Source organism: Phyllostomus discolor, chromosome 1, assembly GCF_004126475.2.
Source record: "Phyllostomus discolor isolate MPI-MPIP mPhyDis1 chromosome 1, mPhyDis1.pri.v3, whole genome shotgun sequence".
Lineage (NCBI taxonomy): Eukaryota > Metazoa > Chordata > Mammalia > Chiroptera > Phyllostomidae > Phyllostomus > Phyllostomus discolor.
Window position 1 is genome coordinate 207,301,129 of NC_040903.2, and position 20,783 is coordinate 207,321,911.

Below are 20,783 nucleotides of genomic sequence, written 5' to 3' on the forward strand. Positions count from 1 at the left end.
ACATTCACTTTTAAATTTTCAAAGTTAGAAACCTGAGAAAGAATGAAATAAAGTGAAGAGTTTCACAGAGAAACAATGGCCTTAGGTTCAACAAATATACTTCAAAGAAATAAAATTAAATATGAAATAAATGGATTGGGTTAAATTAATTACAAATGGTTTTGCTTTCCATTAGTTTGTTTTGCAATAAGAAATTACTTAAAATATTGGCTATTATCCACATGATATCATGTACATTTGTTTACTGAAGTTACACATTTAGCTATAATAAAATTTAAATTTGGGGGCATACAGTAACATTAACAGATATTTCCCTACTTAATTTAACATCATTTTTCACCCCTATCAACTTTGGCTCTTATGTACTGAATCAACTGTATATATACAACGGGAAAAAATGAATATTAATATTTGAAATTACCTGGACCAGAAGCGTTACTGGACCACTTTTATCCACTTCTAGTATTTCACCATTCTTTGTGCCAACTAAAATATGACCATGTCCTAATGATATGGCACGTATAGATGGGTTATCTTCTAAGAGAAGACCTGAAATGTTAAATGGAGATGTTCTTCTAGGTATGCAGTTATTGCAATACAAGTATATCTATATGTATATTGCCAATGATGCCTTTTGATAACAAAATCACACTGCAAGATTGCTTTCTCCTATAAAGTATTCTAATAAATGCACTGCATTTTCCCCATTCAATTTACTGATCTCAAAAGTGTGTGCCACCTATATACTACAACTGTATGATTCTCTACAATCCCAGATCCCTACCACCATTCCGACAACTGTTTCTTCTCCCCATATTTGTACCTCCTTATCCACCTCCTGACCCTCTAAGAGCATGTACAATATTCTGGCTAGTAATTTTAATTCAGCTCAATTTAAGATGAATTCATTTGTGTCTGCTGTGTCCTGGGCAGGCTTCAGAAACATGCAGAGCCGGCTCCTGCCCTCACAGAGCACATAATGAGAATATCAGACCCTGTCTGGATGAGGAGCATATTGAAAAAGAAGTACACAGTAAGGGAATTTCAGCTTTCCTTAGAAGGAGAATGGGAAAGGAATCATCTGAGAAGAAATAATGTTTGAGATTTGAAAAATAAATATACGGCCAGGTAACCTGGAGGGGTAAGAGAAAAGAATGGGAAAATTCTAGGCAAAAGGACAGTTGCGCCCCCCTCCACAGGGATGTGTTCCACGACCCCCAGTGGATGTCTGCAACTGTGGAGAGTACCAAACCCTCTATATGCAATGGGTACCTCCCACAAAGAGGGGTTTGTAACAGGGTCCAGAACTCGGGGTGTCCAGGAAATATAAAAATATAGAATAACCTCATCCCCAGGAGTCTGGACTGGGGGATGGGACACATGGCAGCAGGGCCATTGAGAGTTCTTTTGCACGTCAACAGCTGGCCAGCTTCACACCTGATATGCAAAAATGGTTATTTTACATATCTATAACTGCTGGCTAGCTTCAGGGATATGTGAAGTAGCTGTGGCCATGCTCAGAGCCAGAGAGATGGAAGTGACTCTGAACCATAACATAACTAGGAGGCAGCTCCCCGGCTATACAGCACCTGTGTGAGAGCCTGGAGATGGTTGGCTCCATGCCACGAGGCCACGCCTTCCTGGACTAATTATGACAGCCAAGAAAGGCTAGGAAAACACAGGTGTGCTGGCAGGTGTAGCTGGTTGTGGGAGGAGTAGGAAATGGGATTCCAGAGAGAGATTCAGGCCAGGATTTAAACCCAGGCATGGCAGCCATGCAGGTTGGAGCCATGAGGTTTGGGGGGCGGCGAGGGGGATCCCTTTACCACATGGCTTAGGAAGCAGGACAGCAAGATGTAGCAGCCATGCAGAGCTCTCTCTCAGCAGTTTGGAAGAATGCAGGAGAGACTGTTCAGGGAAGGAAAGAAATGAAAGGACTCTTGCTGGTGGGCCATGAGCAGGTGCCATGTGGGTTTGGATTAAGACCCGGAGATCCCGGAGACACAGCTGACGGTACTGGGAACCACGGGAGGCCTGCCAACTGAGCACGGATTACTGGGAAGAACCGGGGGCTACCTGAGCCATGGACTTCTATTTTTTTCCTGAGAAACAGTACCCCCGACTGGCCTAACTGGGCAAAGAGCGGGGGAAAAACTGATTGTGTGTTTCTGGGTGTTTTAAGGGACTTTGACTATTTAACAGCGACATTCTCCCATTACTCTAAGTCTGTATAACTTTTTGCATAGATAGTTCCTTCCCTTTTTACCAAACTCGGGCATTCAGAGCCATAATTCCAAGTCCTAAGGGTGGCGGGCAAGGGGAATCTAGTAGTGAGGGTCCCCAGGGGAGGGGGGGTTCCATTTGGTAACAGTATCGTCCCCACACACAGGTCCATTCTGTAACACATGTACTGTATCTTTTCCTACACATAATACTCACAATAAAGTTTAATTCATAAATTAGACACAATAAAAGGTTAACAATAGCTAACAATAAAATAGAACAATTATAACCATACACTGTAATAAAAGTTATGTAAACGTGGTTTCTCTCAAAATACCTGATTGTACTGTACTCATCCTTCTTGTGATGTGAGATGTATAAAATTTTCACCTTTTCACTCAAAGGAAGCACTTTATGGCTTCTTTTTGGCATATCTGAATTGCCAGCATCACCCCTCTTTGGGGCCATTACTAAGTAAGATGAGGTTTACTTGGACACAAAACCTGTGAAACCACAACAGTGGATCTGATCGCTGGGAGGCTAAATGACTAACGGGGAGGGGCGTATCCAGCATGGATACACTGAACAAAGGGGAGATTCGTATTCCAGGCAGGGCAGAGTAGAACAGCACGAGATTTCACCATGCTACTCAGAACAGTACGTGATTTAAAACTTAGGAATTGTTCATTTCTGAAATGTTCCATTTAATATTTTCAGACTGCAGTTCACCACACGTAAATGTGACTGCAAAACTATGGCTTGGCATAGTCTGGAGGAAGGCAACTATTAAGATAGCATATAGAAGGAAATGCCTGGAGGTGAAGGAGCTCATTGACTTAACGGGCTGAGGGAAGGGATAACGGAAGGAAAGGCCTGAAAGGCTACAGAGGCTGGATGAGGAAAACACCAAGGTGAAACGAAACGCCAAGTCTGGAAACAAACTCCTGACTGGTGGTAAACGTGAGGCTCACCTGGCAATTTTCTTTTGAAAACTATAAATGTTAAAAATTAACATTGCACCCTGGCTGGTGTGGCTCAGTGGCTTGAGCACTGACCTGCGAACCAAAGGGTTGCTGGTTCGATTCCCAGTCAGGGCACATTGCCTGGGTTGCAGGTGTGTGAGAGGCAACCACACATTGATGTTTCTCTCCTCTCTCTCTAAAAATAAATAAATGAAATCTTTAAAAAATTAACATTACTAAACTTGTTCTTGGTTAATATTTTACCATGTGTATCACAGAAAATAGATTTTGAAAGGACAGCAGTGATTCTAGCATTCGGTTAAGTAGCTTCTCCCATTTAACTCTGAAGCCTGTCTGGTAAAGAAGAAAAAATTATTCTACTGGTTCCACCTCAGTGACCACATGTGTTAATGAGACAGTAACATTTTCTCCTACAAAGTGAATTAAATATCAAACCACCTTTAGATCCCGGGGCCAAAGCAGCTCTTTTTATAGCATAGGTCTTGAGACATCTTTCAAAGGAGTCATCCCAGAGAGCTACTATACCATCTTTTCCTCCGGTAACAAATCCCTATAAAAGTAAAAGTTTCAAGTTAATAAAGAGCTAAATATTTTTTAAATAATAAGCTTCTCTGTATGGAAAATTCTAGGGGAAAGAACATTTATAGGCAAAAGTTACCGCTTGTAATGAACAGAAATTAGTATAAGAATCCACTGCATATTTGTAAACATCAATATGGAATCTGTAAAAATATTCACAGTGACACTAAACACTCTACTTTTAGGAAAGGACTTAAATAATCCAGTTTGACCCTGGCCGGGTAGCTCATTTAGAGCATCATCCAAATACACCGAGGTTGTGGGTTCGATCCTCAGTCACTGCACATAAAAGAATCAATCAATGAATGCATAAATAAGCGGAACAACAAATCAGTGCTTCTCTCTCTGTATCTGTTCCTCTCTCCCCGCTTTATCTCTCTCTAAAGTCAATAAATTTTTTTTAAACTTTATAATTTGGAACCATAAGGTAGCTCCATACTTTCAGCAAGTTACATATATTCTCCTAGAGGCCTCATAATCCCATCTTTGAGAGAGAAAGGATAATATCCATAGCTACCTCATAGGACTCGGTGATAACATATAAAGCACTTAAACAATTTTGACACATAGGAAGTGATTAACAAATATGAAGCTAAACTCTTTATTTTTTTAAGCAGCAGACACCTCACTCGGGGTTCCGGAGGTGGAAAGAAGAAGAAAACAAGGGCAGGAAGACGAGCTCATCACTGAGCGGCCCAGCTGAACTGAGCGCCAGTGCTCCTGCCCTCCTCCAAGTGCTCCACCCCCAGGATCAAATTCTGTCTCACTGCCATTAGCTTCAGGTGACTCACTTTTTCCAATGCGTGCATACTGAACACGGGCCCATCGTGGGCTTTAACTGTTTTCACGAGGAAGATGTCTCTCCAGATGCACACGTCTCCTGTGGACGTTCCAGAAAAGGCCATCTCTTCGGTCCAGCCGTACACGGCGCACATCATCGTGTCGTTTTTCCCCAGCGTGCCCGTGTGGCCCTTCCTTCCAATCAGTCCTCCCCCTGGTCCATAAAAAACACTATGAAAGATCCACTTTGGTAAGATACGAAGTTACAGGCAGTGCAACTTCTTTTCTACTGCTGTTGTTTAAATAGAAAGACATGTAACAGCAAGAAGAGTTCAAGAGAAAAACACGGTTTCGCATCGAGTGACTCAGGCAGCACCTGGCCTGCTGGCAGCCGGCAGCGAGCTGCTCTCAGGCCACGGTGCTCTGAGTGCACAAAGGCACGTATGCATTAAAGAGTTTTAAGCAGTCCTCAGCACTTTTGATTGGTTTTCAAAATTTTTACTATGACACACTTAAGAATACAAAACTGTATTAAAAACAATACAAAGGCCCTGGCTGGCGTAGCTCAGTGGATTGAGTGCGGGCTGGGAACCAAAGTGTCCTAGGTTCGATTCCCAGTCAGGGTACATTCCTGGGTTGCAGGCCATAACCCCCAGCAACCGCACATTGATGTTTCTCTCTCTCTCTATCTCCCTCCCTTCCCTCTCTAAAAAATAAATAAATAAAATATTTAAAAAAAAACAAAAAATACAAAGTACACTTACATGTCTACTACCGACTCACATAAAATGACTAAAGCTGGTATGTGATGCCACCTCCCATCTTCACCCCTCCCATTCTGAACGTGCTGATGATTCTCATGCACTCTTTGTACATCTCTGACAGCTTATCTACGAACTCCTAGGCAATACGTCGTATTATTTTTCTTGTTTCAGAACTTTCTGTAAATACCATTCTGTATGTATTATCTGCCACTTACTTTTCTTCACTGTTTGTTATGGAGTTTTACACATGTTGATTTGCACCTCTAGAAAACTCATTTTTATAACTACCTAGAATTCCATTTTCCTATTAATAGGCACCTAAGTGGCTTCCAAATTTTTACTATTGAAAACAATGCTGCTTTAAACATCCTTGTAAGGGCCTCTTCTACACAAGGGCAAGGGCGTCTCTAGGAATGCCCGGGAATGGCGTTGGGTATGTGCAACAGAAACAGCATACAGATGAGACGAACTGTTCTCCAAAGGCGATACATCGCCTTACACTCCCATTGACGGTAGAAGGAGTCCCTTTCTCCTGTGTAGGCAGGCACACTTGGCATTCTTAGACTGGGGATGTGAAATACCAGCTGAATTTTATTGTGGTTTTAACTTACACTTCTCTGATTATTACTGAGATTTATCTTTTCCTATTTTTATTGACCATTCATTACCTATTGATATCTTTTGCCCATTTTTCCAATTGAACTCCTTATTCACTAATTCATGAAATATATAATCCAGGCTTTATTCAAAGTACTAGAGGTAGAGCTAGGAACAAAACAGACAATAAAATTCCCTTCTTTCATGGAACTTCCTGGTGAGAGGTAGTCCATAAATATGACAAATAAGTAAAGGGTACAGTATGTCAGATGCTGATGGGTGCCTTATCTCCTTCTGATGACGGGTAAGCATCAGAAGGAGATAAGGCATAGGAGGGGTCCATTTTCAGTAAGGTGGTTAAGAAGGGCCTCTCCGAGAGGTGGTATCCGAAAGAAGACCCGAAGGCAGCGGCAAGAGCACATCATTCAAGAAGAGCGTAAGAGGCAGAGAGATCAGCATGCGCAAAGGCCCCAACACAAGAACGTGACTAGGAACAACCAGGGACGCCAGCGCAGAGTAGCAAAGAAAGGAAGGCAGGCAGCAATGGGAAACGGGATCGGTGGAGTCAAATGCAGCGTCACAGACTGTTGTAGGAGTTTAACTTTTACTCTACACGAGATGAAAAACACTTGCGTGTGGAATGACAGGATACAGCATATCGTTTATTAACAGGTTCACTCTAATTTCTGGATTGAGAGTAAACCGAAGGGCAGCAGGGATGAAAAATGTTAGAAGGCTACTTCAATCACCTGAGCTAAAGATAAAGGTGACATAGGCCACGGTGGCAGCGTGGAGGAGGATGAAAAATGGGGATGTTCCCAATGTGTTTGGAAGATGGTCTTTTCTGAACATGGCAGCCGGAATTGTTAGTGAACCTGGCAGCGCAATTAAGTGGAGTGGGGAAGGAAAACAAAAGTGAGACTGAGTTCTCTCGAGAGAAAGAAGGCGAACATAAACTTCCAAGTGAAGGGGTGAACCCCTGCCCGGAGGTGTGTTAGTACACAGGTAAGCAATTAGTAACTGGAGGGTGGAGTTGAAAGTTGGCTCTTGTTCGGTTGGGTGTATTTGAGATGGAGAAGTAACACCACTCTTGCATGCCGAAGGGAAAGAGTCAGCGGAGGGGAAACTGGTGATGAGGAAAGACAGGGAAGAAGAGTGGGAGTGACGTCCTGGAGTGAGGGAGAGAAGGGATCTAGTGCAAACGCGGAGGGACTGGCCTTCCCTAGAGCACAGGCTGCGTGTGCACCTGGAGCCGGCTGGGCAAGCTATGGGCTGAGGGCCAGACCCTGCCACCGCACGCGGTGGTGGTGGGCACCCGCCGGAGCGGCTCTGCACTGTGAGCGGCACAGGCTACACCTGTTCCCTGCTCTGTTCCCCGAGCCTGCCTCCCTGACCGGTGGCGGCCTCCTAGCAGCTGCCCAGGGCTTCAGGAGGTGGCCATCAACAAATGGCGAACTCCGCTAATGGCAACTGCTGGGCATCTAACAGTGGAAGCACGGTCCAGGGGTTGCCCTGCCTCTGGCCAGCTGCCCAAGGTGAGAAGGCAGGACTCTCCAGGAGAAGCTGAGTGAAGCTGACCACAGTCCCCTCACCCCAGCCTGCCAGTCCCCTTCACCGCAGCAGGCTGATCTCAGAGAGGATGTCTCCAGCTGACAGCACCAGGGTGCAAACCGGTAGGGCAGGGCAGGGGTTCTCTCTCTGTTCTATAAGCACTAGTGTACTATTCCTGATTTGGGGCCTGGAAAATCTAAAATACGAGTATTTACTCTCTAGCCATTTACGGAAAGAGTTTGCCACCCTGGTTTAGACACTCATTAGCTGGGTTTTCTAGTAACACACAGTGCTACAAGGTCATGTCGCTGTTGCACTCGAAAAGCTTTCAGTCGCTCATCCCGCCAGCCATGGAAGAGAGCTCCAGCTCCTTAGAGGAGAGACTGATCACTTGGAACCCTCAAAGCCTCATGTGGAACAGGAGGTGAGCATCCCCCTCCCTCCCTTTTAGCCTCAGGCTTAAATCATCTTTAACTTAGTTTACATAAAGCTATGCATGTAGACGTTTAAATAACACTTAGCCCAATGAAGTGGTTCCTTATTTCCAGTTGGCTCCTAAACTCTGCAGGACCAGAACCCCAGAAGTGAGGAAGGTTGAAATGCACACCCAAGTCTTACCATTTATCCTTTTATGGTTCAGTTTTAGGTCTACTACGTCTGATCAAACTTAAGGAAAAAAGTTAATGAATTGTAAACCTTGTCATTTTAAGGCTATTTACATTCTTTACGTCTCTTATTTCAAAAAATATTATAGTTTTTCCGATACAGAAATAATAAACATTACTTGCTTGGTAATTACAATTCCAAGTGACTTAGATATTCAAATTAAAAGTTTTGCTTAAATGTATAGGAATGAAAACTACAACTGTGAAAACAGTTTTCTTTACTTTGTAAATGGGTATACAATATTATCTGGTGAGTTTGTGATCAAGTATTAAATCCAAGTCTGAAAACTCATTTGTGTCTTATGTGGTTTACAATTTGAAAGTGAACTTGAGAAATGCCTTCAAAAAGACTATTCTTCTCTGATACATGTTTCACTTCTTCCTACATTTATGAATTTTACCTGAAAGGTTTAAGAATACTGAGACTCTGATGTCAAATTGCTGGAATTTATAAGTACACTAATTATGTGGAAAAGAGACCTTTTCCTTTTAATTATTATTTTTAAAGATCTTATTTTTAGAGGGAGAGGAAAGATGGGAGAGGGACAAACATCTATCACAGGGGTGTCAAACTCATTTTCACCGGGGGCCACATCAGCCTCGTGGTTGCCTTCAAAGGGCTGAATGTCATTTCAGGACTGTGTAAATGGAACGACTCCTTAACTAGGGGCAAGGAGTTCAGCGCTGCCGCTGGGTAGAAACAGGGTGTCAGGTGGGAAAAAGAAGGTGGAGGGCTGGATTCAGCCCGCAGGCCTTGTGTTTGCCACCTGTGATCTATCGGTTGCCTCTCACACACCCCTAACTGGGGACTTGGCTTGCAACCCAGGCATGAGCCCTGACCCGGAATTGAACCTGAGACCTTCTAGATCATAGACCAGTGCTCAATCCACTGAGCCACACCAGCCAGGCCTTAATGATATTTTCTTAATTAAAGATTTTTAATTTATTTTTAGAGAGAGGGGATAAGAGGGGAAAGAGAGGGATAGACACCAGTGCACAAGAGAAATATCAATCAGTTGCCTCTCTCAGATCCCCAATGGGACCTGGCCTGCAATCCAGGCAAGTGTTCTGACTGAGAATCGAACTGGTGACCTTTCAGTCCACAGGCCAGCACTCAGTCCACTGAGCCATACCAGCCAGGGCAGACACTTTCATTTTAAAACACGAACTTCTTTCACACTTACTAGTTTATAATTAAAAATAACTAAAGTCATGAAATGTTCCATTTCTATATCATTTTATAGCACATAAAATTTTTTAGAAAATGTTTTTAACAGAAAAAAGGAGTATGGACATCACTTGGTTAATTTCATAAGTTAAATCCTTTTGCAAATATGAATAAGAGACCAATGCAGCCAATAAATGATGATAAAATAAATTTTATATTTGTTTAAAATGTACTAAGGCAACTGTGAATCACTTTTAAAAAACTTTTTATTTTGAACAATTTTAGATTTTCATAAAAGATGCAAAGATACACAGTGATCTCATACAGTACTCCTGACTCAGTTTTTCCTAATATTAGCATCTTACATTTTTATAGACTATCAAAACTAAGAAACAAACATGTAATATTAATATATTACTGTTAACTGAACCCCACACTTTATTCAGATTTCACCCGTTTAGCTAAATCACTTTGAAAAGTAATTTCTTAAATTTCAAAAAAATAAAAAGCACTATCTTACCTGCTCTACGCCAAAATTTCATGTGTTTAATTCCAGCTGTAATTAATTTATCAGGCACGCAGGGGTTCATCTTTACAACAAAAATCTTATCTTTACTTCCTCTGAAATAAATACCAAAATGTTTTAATTCCTTTAAAAATTTTTTTCAGAAAATAAAAAGTACTGAAGACATGTATAAAAAATACAGTATAAAATAAATCTGCTTTCAAATCATGTCCAAAAATACTGTTTTTGCTTTCAAACCTCAGTTTTTTACCACATTTTTTTTACTGTTGTTCAAGTACAGTTGTCTCCATTCCCCCCGCCCCGCCCCACTTCTCTCGCCTACCCCAGCCACACCCACTTTCTATCCTTGATCCCACCCCCCCTTTGGTTTTTGTCCTTGTATCCTTTATACTTGTTCCTGAAAACCCTTCCCTCTTTACTACCCTTATCCCCTCCCACTTCTCCTCTGGTGACTGTCAGTGTGTTCTTAATTTCAATGTCTCCGGTTATATCTTGCTTGCTTGTGTGTTTTGGTGATTAAGTTCCACTTATAGCTGAGATCATATGGTATTTGTCTTTCACCGCCTGGCTTATTTCACTTTGCATAATGCTCTCCAGATCCACCCATGCTGTTGCAAAGGGTAGGAGCTCCTTTCTTTTTGCTGCGTAGTAATTCCACTGTGTAAATGAACTATAGTTCCTTGATCCATTCATTTGCTGATGGGCACCTAGGTTGCTTCCAACACTCAGCTATTGTAACTGTGCTGCTATGAACATTGGGGTGCAAAGGTTCTTTGAATTGGTGTTTCAGGATCCTTAGGGTATAATCACAGCAGTGGAATTGCTGGGTCAAAAGGCAGTTCCATTTATAGTTATCTGAGGAAATCCCATACTGTTTTCCATAGTGGCTGCACCAGTCTGCATTCCCACCAACAGTGCACTAGGGTTCCCCTTTCTCCACAACCTTGCCAGCACTTGTTTGTTGATTTGTTTATGATGGCCATTCTGACTGGTGTGAAGTGACATCTCATTGTGGTTTTAATTTGCATCTCTCTGATGGCTAGTGATGTTGAGCATCTTTTCGTATGTCTCTGGGCCCCTTGTATGTCCTCCTTAGGGAAGTATCTGTTCAAGTCCTTTGCGCACTTTTTAATTGGGTTGTTTGTCTTCTTGGAGTGGAGTTGTGTGAGTTCTTTAAATATTTTGGAGATCAAACCCTTGTCCAAGGTATCATTGGCGAATATATTTTCCCATACAATTGGTTCTCTTTTCATTTTAATGTTCTCTTTAGCCGTGCAGAAGCTTTTTATTTTGATGAGGTTCCATTTGTTTATTCTTTATGTCCCTTGCTCTAGGGGATATACTGGTGAACATATTACTGCACGCAATACCTGAGACTTTCCTATCTTCTCCTCCAGGACTTTTATGGTGTTGTGACTTATTTAAGTCTTTTATCCACTTTGAATTTACTTTTGTGTATGGTGTAAGTTGGTGATTCAATTTCATTTTTTTGCATGCAGCTGTCCAGTTCTCCCAACACCATTTGTTGAAGAGGCTATTTTTACTCCATTTTATGCTTCTGTCCCCTTTACCTAATATTAATTGACCATAGAGACTTGGGTTTATTTCTGGGCTATTCTGTTCCATTGGTCCATGCATCTGTTTTTATGCCAACACCAGGCTGTTTTGATTACAGTGGCCTTGTAATACAGTTTGATATCAGGTATTCTGATCCCTCCTACTTTGTTCTCCTTTCTCAAAATTGCTGCAGCTATTCGGGGTCATTTATGGTTCTATATAAATTTTTGAAATGTTTGCTCTGTATCTGTGAAATATGCCTTTGGTACTTCAATAGGGATTGTGTTGAATGTATAAATTGCTTTGGGTAGTATGGACAGTTTGATTATGTTAATTCTCCCAATCCATGAACATGGTACATGGTACATGCTCCATTTGTTTGTGTCTTCCTTAATTTCTTTCTTCAGTGTTGTGTAGTTTTGTGAGTATAGGTCTTTCACCTCCTTGGTTAGGTTTATTCCTAGGTACTTTATTTTTCTTGGTGCTATAGTAAATGAAATTTTCCCTAGTTTCTCCTTCTGATAGTTCATTGTTGGTGTACAAAAATGCCCTTGATTTCTGAATATTGACTTTGTATCTTGCTGTTTTGCCAGTTAATCATGTAATCTGACACTTGACTACTTCCTACTTCAAAGAAATTGTTAATATTTTCATTAGAAAAATAACACGCTCGCCCTGCCTGGCATGGCTCAATGGATTGAGTGTGGGTCTGCAAACCCAAGGGTCACCGGTTCGATTTCCAGTCAGGGCACACGCCTGGGTTGCAGGCTGGGACCCAGTACTGGGTGCTTGAGAGACAACCACACATTGATGTTTTTCTCCCTCTCTTTCTCCTCCTCTTCCCTTCTGTCTAAAGATGAATAGATAAAATCTTAAAGTAAATAAATAATAAAAATAATATGGTCACTGTAGAAAATCCAGAAAAAGTATAACAAAAAATTTAAAAATCTATATAGCTTCTTTGTGATATATAAGTATGTATGTATCTTTTTTCACTTAAATATGTAATATCACTTTATCATGCTTTCCTATAGCTTATGGTACAGTCAGAATTCTTCCTGTAAATGGGCAATGGCTATTTCCAATATCATATTGTGGTTACATTAAAAAGTGGTTCTCAAGGATTAAGCTTATAAACGAATCCTGAAATCAATTGTCTTTCTACCATGATTATATGACTTATTTAGTGACAAACATGGCAGCAACAGAAAAAGGTTCCATGTTTGCTTGATTTCAAAGATGTTTTAATTTTTGTAAAATGTAAGTCCAAAGTAATTTCAGCATTTTGAAATGTGATACCAACATTCCCCCGCACCTTGTTGTCGACAGCTTCTCTCCTCTCTTCCAGTCCCACAGCACGATAGTGTGGCTGTCGTCTATCCCAACGGAAGCCAAGCGTTTCCCGTCCGCTGCGAAAATTAGAGACATACTGACCATTACCATTCAGAAGATAAACACCATTCAGTACATATTATAAAACCACAGCACCATATTTAAAATTGTACAGAATGATATTAAATGTTAGGTGTGTAGACAGCTATAGAAAGAACTTTCTATAAGACTTTATAAGGGGAGGAGAATTGTTTCTCAGTGAATCCAAACCCATTCACCGACATTGTCTCTGACTTCATTTACCATATCCATCAGGCTGAGATGGGGGAAAGGAGGACAACCAGAAAAGTGGGAAAAAGAAATTTAAAAAACAAAAAGAAAAAACTAAGAAAGAAAGAAAAAGTTTACTCAATTAATTTCACCATTAAGAAATCTTTTGTGATACTAAAACTCAAAGTGACTATGAAAAGTTAATTAACTGAAAAAGATGCAGGTTACAGCCACATGTTGCCATTAATATGACTATTTTTAGTGAAGGCCAATTATTTTGTTCCCATTATCAAGCAACAAGGAATGAACACGTTAGACGTGCACGTGTCTACTGTAAGTTGTAATGGCTGAAACCACAATAAAATGTTTGTCAATGTGTCTGTCATGCTTTTTGAAAACCCCAATCAGTTCATCATCGCTACCACTGGTATGTCTCTTGGTGACTCCCTTAGTCTGCCATTTATTCTCTTGTTTCTTGAGTTTAGCAGATCCTTGAATGGGTACATACATTTTTTCCAAAAATCTCTACTATGAATAATTCACTACCAATTCAGTCAAAGCAGCAGACAGCACAGATTTACGCTTTCTCAATACAAAAATCTCTATTAACAGTACTTCCTGTTTCCTGACCCACACCCCAGTTTCCACTGCAGATCTGTTTCTGTATTTTGATCTACCTGTAATCGTGAAACTTTCAAATGCACAGTGAAGAGCTAACATGATCTGAAATTACTTAGATAAGCCAGTTTGAAATAGTCACTTCATAGAAATGTTATAAAAGAAATATTTCAGGTCTCACCTCTTTCTTTCCCAGCTTTCATCCTAAACATTTTCAAAGTTCACTCCATGACTCTAAGACACAGTGATCAGAATTTGCCCAAAGTGGGAACTATATACCATTTGTAGTAATTGAGAGGACCTTAGAGGTTATGGAGACTAACATTTTTTATTTTAACAGAAACATATTTATGTTAATGGGTATCAAAAATTACACTGATTGCCCTAGCCAGTGCGGCTCAAGTGGCTGGACCATCATCATCCCAAAAACTGAAAGGTCACGGGTTTGATTCCAGTCATGGTACATGCCTAGGTTGCAGGTTCGGTCCCCTGTTGGGGGTGCATTCAGGAAGCAACCAATTGACATTTCTGCACATCAGTGTTTGTTTGTTTGTTTGTTTGTATCTATCTATCTCTTTCTCTATCTTTTTCTATCTCATGTCCTCTGGAGTCAATGGATATATCCTCAGTGAGGATTAAAAAAAAACAAGAATAAAAATAAAATGTAATTTAAAAATTATACTCATCAAATTACAATTATAAAATAGCCAGAAAACCCACGTCCACACAGTCCTAATTTGTTAGGCTAAGGATACGTACATTTGACAAGTTTAAGCAACACTCACTTAGACTAAAACGCTATACACTGCCTCTGCATTCTGATCATTCCCGCTGAGACAGAAAACAGCCTTACCTGAGAAATCAACAGCACAGACACCATACTGGTGGCAGCCCTTTAATACAGACAAAGGTTTAATGGTCTCTGTATCCCATATGTGAATCGAAGGGTCCCTACCTACCTAAAATAGAAGGATTACAAAAGCAATTTTATACAATTAAATAATTTATTTTTACATCTTTTAAAAGAAAATAAAATGGATTATATAGCCCTTTTTTGTATCTGCTATTGACACTCACCAAATGAAAAATACAAGGCAGACTGCATATGTGACTGACTTTCTTACATTTGTTGAAAAGCTAATGAGGATAGGCTCCATGTGCCTAGAAACGTCCCAGAAATACGTGACTCCTAAATTTTACCTTATATGCCCACAGTAAAGATGATGCTTACCAAGCACCTATTATTGGCAGTCTTCCTATGCTAGAGATAATGAGCATTAAGACATTAAGATAAGTTTTGACCTCATTGGGAGCTAATATTTTTAGTTAAATAAGAATATCTGGAGGAACTGGTTTGAGTCATTCTCCTTGAGGTGACAGGAGAATAAAATAATTATACATTAAGAAACTAGTCAAGTGCTTACAAACAGTAACCATCTATAAACCTCGCCCCTTTCCATCCTTCTCTAAGACTCTCCACAGAGAGAGGTATCACTTAAGATGTTCTCAGTGTTTTCTATTTCAGTATCGTTGCTTTGTACTTTGGTAAACCTGAATAGGTGTCCCACCATGGTTGTAAAACAAAAACACAGTCACCCTTTTGGTCACAGAACATTTGTTAGATAAGTTATTTTAGATCACTTGAAACCGTATTTCTAGTCCTTATGTTTTCTGTAATTTTTATTCACAAATTTTAAGTAGTTAATATTATCCTCACAGAAAGAAGTCAGAGCTCTTTAGTTACAAAGTCAAATAAAAAAAAAAGAAGAAGAAGAAGAAGAAGAAACTTTTAAAGAAACTGTAGGAACGAGTTGTGGTAAATTTTGTTTTTAATATGAAAACTAAATCCCACTCTAAATTCTTTACTCCTTATTTCCTAGAATACAAAACATATGCATAGATTTTTTAAAAAAGTGGACTCATCTAACTTTAAGGCCAAACAAAGGCCTAACCTCTCTGGCCTGTTACAGGTGTTTGAAGGACCCACCTGGCCGGTCGCCACAAAGTCTTTCACAGGATGAATAGCCAGGCAGAGGATGTCGTCATCATGACCCAGGTAAAAGCGCTGTGTGTTCTGCTGTCGATTATAAATGACACCCACTGCTGCCACGTGGTACACAATTTCACCGATTTGAGTATAAAACAGATTACTTCGACAGTCATAACCTCTGTAACTAAATATAGAAAACACACATAATATGAACTTTGGTCTTTTATCTGATAAATATGGACTACATAGAGGAGAAGCAGGTACCGTTGGGGTCGTTTAATGTCTAGTTTTACAAGATACTAAGCCATTAAAACAAAATACAAAATCTCAAATCACATAAGCTTTTATGAATTGCTCTCATTATGAAGAGCTAAATCCAAGCTATACTACTGACTGAAAAAAATCAAGGTGCATGCAAATGTACACAGTGCACTACTATTCACATACAAGCACAGTACTAAATCTGTATACTATAAAACAAAAATAGGTGCTGTTTATAAGTGAAAGGGCATAGAAAACAATAAATATTTGCATTTGTCTGTATATGCCTAAGAATTTCTGGAAGGAACAGTGATTATTCCTGGTGCAGGGGAAACGATGGCTGGAGAGCAGAGGGGGGAATGGAGTTTTGAAGGGCGGCCTTTCATACACACTGCTGAATTTTGAGAGTGTAAGATATAGTCCAAAAAATAAGTTTAAACAATAATTTAAAAATATTATACTCATTCAGGAAAAAGCAGCCACATCTTCTAAACATGATGACTACAATTCCATTTATAGCAACCTTTCTTTGTACTTCAAATAAAACCAATTCATATAACATAACTGCATGGAAATACAGTCTATTAACACAGGAGAAAAAAAACACTTTTGCTAAATAGATCCTTTCTGAAATTCTTGAAAGCATCAGTCAGTCAGGTAAGAAAAGGATTACTGGGTGAAGAGAAAAAATTGTCAGACTGGAGAATCTGTTGTTCCAGGGTGATGCGGGAGACCTGTAAGGCAATCCAGAAACTGTCTTTTACCGAAATCAAAATATGAAGGTAAAATGAATACACAATACCACTCCAAATTAGACATACTTGTGTTTAGGGGAGATGACAGTCCCTTACATGTTATGTATTCATTTGTTTAAAGATAAGAGATCCAATTCTACAAATGTAAAACTTCCATAAGACAAACTAATTTTTAATTTAGTCAACACCTATATGGTGTTTATTTTAGTATGTACCAGACAGTATTCTAAGCCACCACAACTACCTCCTCATTTACTCCTCATCAGAACGCTGTCAGGCACGTGCTGTTATTCCCACTCACAGGTGGGAAACAGAGGCACTGACAGGTTACGCGACTTGCTCGGAATCACACAGCTGGTAAATGGAGGCAGGACACAAGCGTGTAAATGAAAAACAGCTGTTCTGTACCCGTGCACAAAGTGTAACCGAATACTGTTTTCGGGAGCCCGCTCTCTTCTTTTAGAAGTGTCACTCTTTCGCTTCTCTTTGTACTGTTCTTTAAGCTGAGGTAGATCTTCTTTGTAAACCTTTAAACGATATAGAAATATGTTTAGAATACATAGTAACAAGGGTTTTCAAAGATTCCTAATGTAACTTTCAGACATTGTGTTTACTACGGATCACTGAAGTTTTAACAACTGTCTTAATAGGAAAATACTTCATGAAGTTTATCTCCTTGGACGGAACAAACTAATGTACATTTACATTTTCTTTTTTTTTTTAAAGATTTTACTTATTTATTTATTTTTAGAGAGGGAAGGGAGGGAGAGAGAGAGAGAGAACCATCAATGTGCAGCTGCTGGGGGTCATGGCCTGCAACCCAGGCATGTGCCCTGACTGGGAATCGAACCTGCGACACTTTGGTTCGCAGCCCACGCTCAATCCACTGAGCTACGCCAGCCAGCACTATATTTACATTTTCTATGCATCACACTGACAAATATGTATTTTGTGTTCCATGATATTTTTGGGCTTCTTAAGAAAATATTTTAAATGGAATAAATAAGAGTGTACTGTGACAAAAAGCTATGGACAAATAGAATCCAAGCACACTTAATATATCAAGCACTTATGATCAAAGAACATTTCACAAAAGTGTACTTTAACTCAAAGTGGGAAACAAAGGGCCACATATTTCTTAAAAAATTAAAAACCATGAAAGATAATAGATGAGTAAACAGCAGGGAGAAAGATGGAGAAGAAACTAGGTTTTTTTTTTCCCCAGGAAAAAATCCCGTGATAATAAAAATTACCTGCCGGCGGTAAGTGAGCTGCGTCTCTTGCTCAATTTCAGAATCCAGTTCTGGGACATCGGACAGGTCTGAATCTGATTCATCACTGTTCGAGTCAACCAGGCTTTCTGTAATTTTAAAATATGAAGCATTATTTGTGTAAAGATCCATTTTCACAGCAGCACTATAAAATTAATTATTAAGAGCTGCCTGTGCCAGCTGACGTGGAGACAAGCCACGGAAGAACCCAGTGGGACTGCCTGTCCCAGCGACACAGCTGTCACTAAGCTGCACTGCCGGTTACCTTCCTCTCCTCTCACTGCAAACCCAGCAGCTCCTTCAGTCCCTCCACTGGCTCCCCAACAACCGCTACATCCAGTCAAATGTCTGCATAAATACAGGTGAGTAAAACCTATAATTAACATGAAAAATAGCTAGAAAATACTAGGATTAATAGATGAACTGACATAATTTTCTTTGTCAAAAAAAAACCCCACAAAACACCCATATACAAAACCTAGATACCCATCTTCCCTTGAATACAGTAAATGTGTGCTCTGCTAACATAACTGTTTCTTCATTCATCATTCGATAAATTAAAACGCAACCCAAAGTGCTTTGTATTCCATGCTCAGTGGCATCTGACTTTAAACATATAGACCTTATATTTTAATGTAAAATTTCCATTATTACACTGTACAGTGAACTTATGAGGCTAGATTACATTTCAACAGTGAAATTTTATTTGGGGGTGACTGAAGAGTCATCTGACAGAGGAATTACTTAGGGGGACACATCCTGCGACTCACCTTGGGGTGCTATGTGAAGGGCATCTTTCAGTTTTCTTTCAGGAATGAATTTCCACTGGAAGACCGAGTGGTCTGCTCCACCGATAGAAATAACCCACTGGTAATCATGTGACCATCTGACATTAGTTACGTGAGCCGAGTGGCCAATATATTTTTTAAATTTGGCCCCTACAACAAAAAATATTCCTTTAAGTTCATAAACAAACACCAGCACACAAAAATACCACCTCGACACACAATTCCTATACGTGAACCAAGGCATCCTCCTTCCACTATCTCAATTATGATCAAGGGAAAAACTGTTAATTCAAAAACTTGTTGGCTGAACAAATGAATGAGTCTACATCAAGGGATGTAAATTTTTGTTCCGCTGACTCACAATGTAATTTAATGGGAACCACAAGGCCGTGAGGGAGGCCACGATCTGACTGCTTTGAAAAAAGCCTGCAGCCACAAGGGGATCGACTGATTTCTTATTAAGATATTTGAATGCTTTGGTTTGAGGCCTTTGGTCTTAAGTGACATTCAACCAGTCTACTCTACCCCCCACAGGAGCCACAGGATCCTTTTACAACTTTAGTCATCAACAAAATACTAGCGAACTTAATACAACCACATGTAAAAAGGACTACGCAACATGACCAAATGGGATTTATGCCAGGAAAGCAAGGGTTGATTCAACAGACAAAAGTCAATGCAATATGCCACATTGATCAAAATAAAATATATCCAGCGGTTGTCTCAACAACTGTCCTTCACAGTCGTTTTAAAATCTCACCAGTTTGTATAATGCCTTCAACATGAGTTTGCCTGATGTTTCTTCTTGATTAGATTCAGACGGTGTGTTTTTGGCACAGGTGATGAGTTCTTTTGAATACACCGTTTTAAGGAGCACCATTCTATCACTAACCATGTTAGGCTGGGTCATCTGGTTAAGGTGGTACACACGAGACTTTGTCAGTTGCAAAGGAATTGTTTTAACTTTATGGTTGGTTTTGTGTTTGTTTTTTTTTGTAAATCGGCATGATAGTAAGCATTTCCATGGTTCCAAGTTCAGAATACATTCTCCATGTTCTGCTTAGATAAACCTAGTATTTGGCAACATATACACATCCCTGTTAAAGTACGCTGGATATACAATATTTGGCCTCATGTGATAACATTTTTCAAGTTTTATATTAAGTTATAGAAGGCCTGCATGTCAGGATGACAAAGCTCCCTCTGTTAAAATCTGGAGAAAAACTCACCTTGGCCATGAATTTAGGGAAAGCCATCTTAATCTAAGCATAAGGATTTGATCAAAACTCATCTTAAATTACAATTTACTGAGGCTTAATAGTAATGCTATTATTTTAGACATCAATTTTTTTTGTAGCTTAATAGAAGTCTGTAACTTTCTAGATGGGTAACTTGCCACAGTTCACCAAGCAAAGTCCAGTAAGGTAAGATTTAGTCCCACCCCTCATATGTAAGAATGAGTTAGCTGCCTGACAAGAAAGCTCTGGCTACTGCTTCCTTTGATGGGCCCTTTAAGAACTCTTAAGCATTGAGAGAGTCTTTAAGAGGTAAAGTCAAAAAGTCCAGCAAGTTAAACTCTTAAGTTTTTAAGATGTACTAATTTCACTACATTTAGGGCCAACGAAGAAGCGTGATCTGAGCATCGACCCTAGTTGACTACACTGGGTGACGGCCCCAAGCCAGGAGTAAAGTGTCCTGAAGTCCCTTCTAAATTGTTTTCTCTGTGACTTCGCCAAGACCAGTCCCTCTGGAAGAACGGAAGCAGCTCCGCAAGGGAGTTGTGGAATAAGACTAGGGGAAGCCAGTTACTCCTGATCGAAGAGACTGTATTAGTAACGATGCAATAAGCAGCACGGCTCATCTAACTATGACAGGTGGGAATCTTGAAAGTGAACGTAGATATCGTATCTTTCGTAAGAGTGACCCTGCCTCACCGGGACCAAACGTACCTTCCTACATGCTTCCAGGACTCCCTGTAATTACCCGCCTTGCGATTACACTTACCATCCTGAAGTGTAATAGCCTATTTACTTGTTAACGCCTCTAATAAACTGTAAGATCCTTGAGGACAGGGGCGTTAACCTTGTTTGCTATATATCCCTATG

The 20,783-nt window shown here is 40.0% G+C and overlaps 1 protein-coding gene across 1 annotated transcript in view; it reads right to left on the reverse strand.

Annotated features, from left to right (window-relative positions):
* EML5 (EMAP like 5) overlaps nt 1-20,783 on the reverse strand; it is a 116,655-nt gene that overhangs the window by 52,832 nt on the left and 43,040 nt on the right. The window contains 10 exon segments of the mRNA XM_028508137.2: nt 422-549; nt 3,645-3,756; nt 4,577-4,779; nt 9,831-9,931; nt 12,709-12,802; nt 14,467-14,572; nt 15,601-15,787; nt 17,028-17,146; nt 17,873-17,979; nt 18,661-18,828. Of these exon segments, the coding sequence (XP_028363938.1) occupies nt 422-549; nt 3,645-3,756; nt 4,577-4,779; nt 9,831-9,931; nt 12,709-12,802; nt 14,467-14,572; nt 15,601-15,787; nt 17,028-17,146; nt 17,873-17,979; nt 18,661-18,828 (1,325 nt within the window).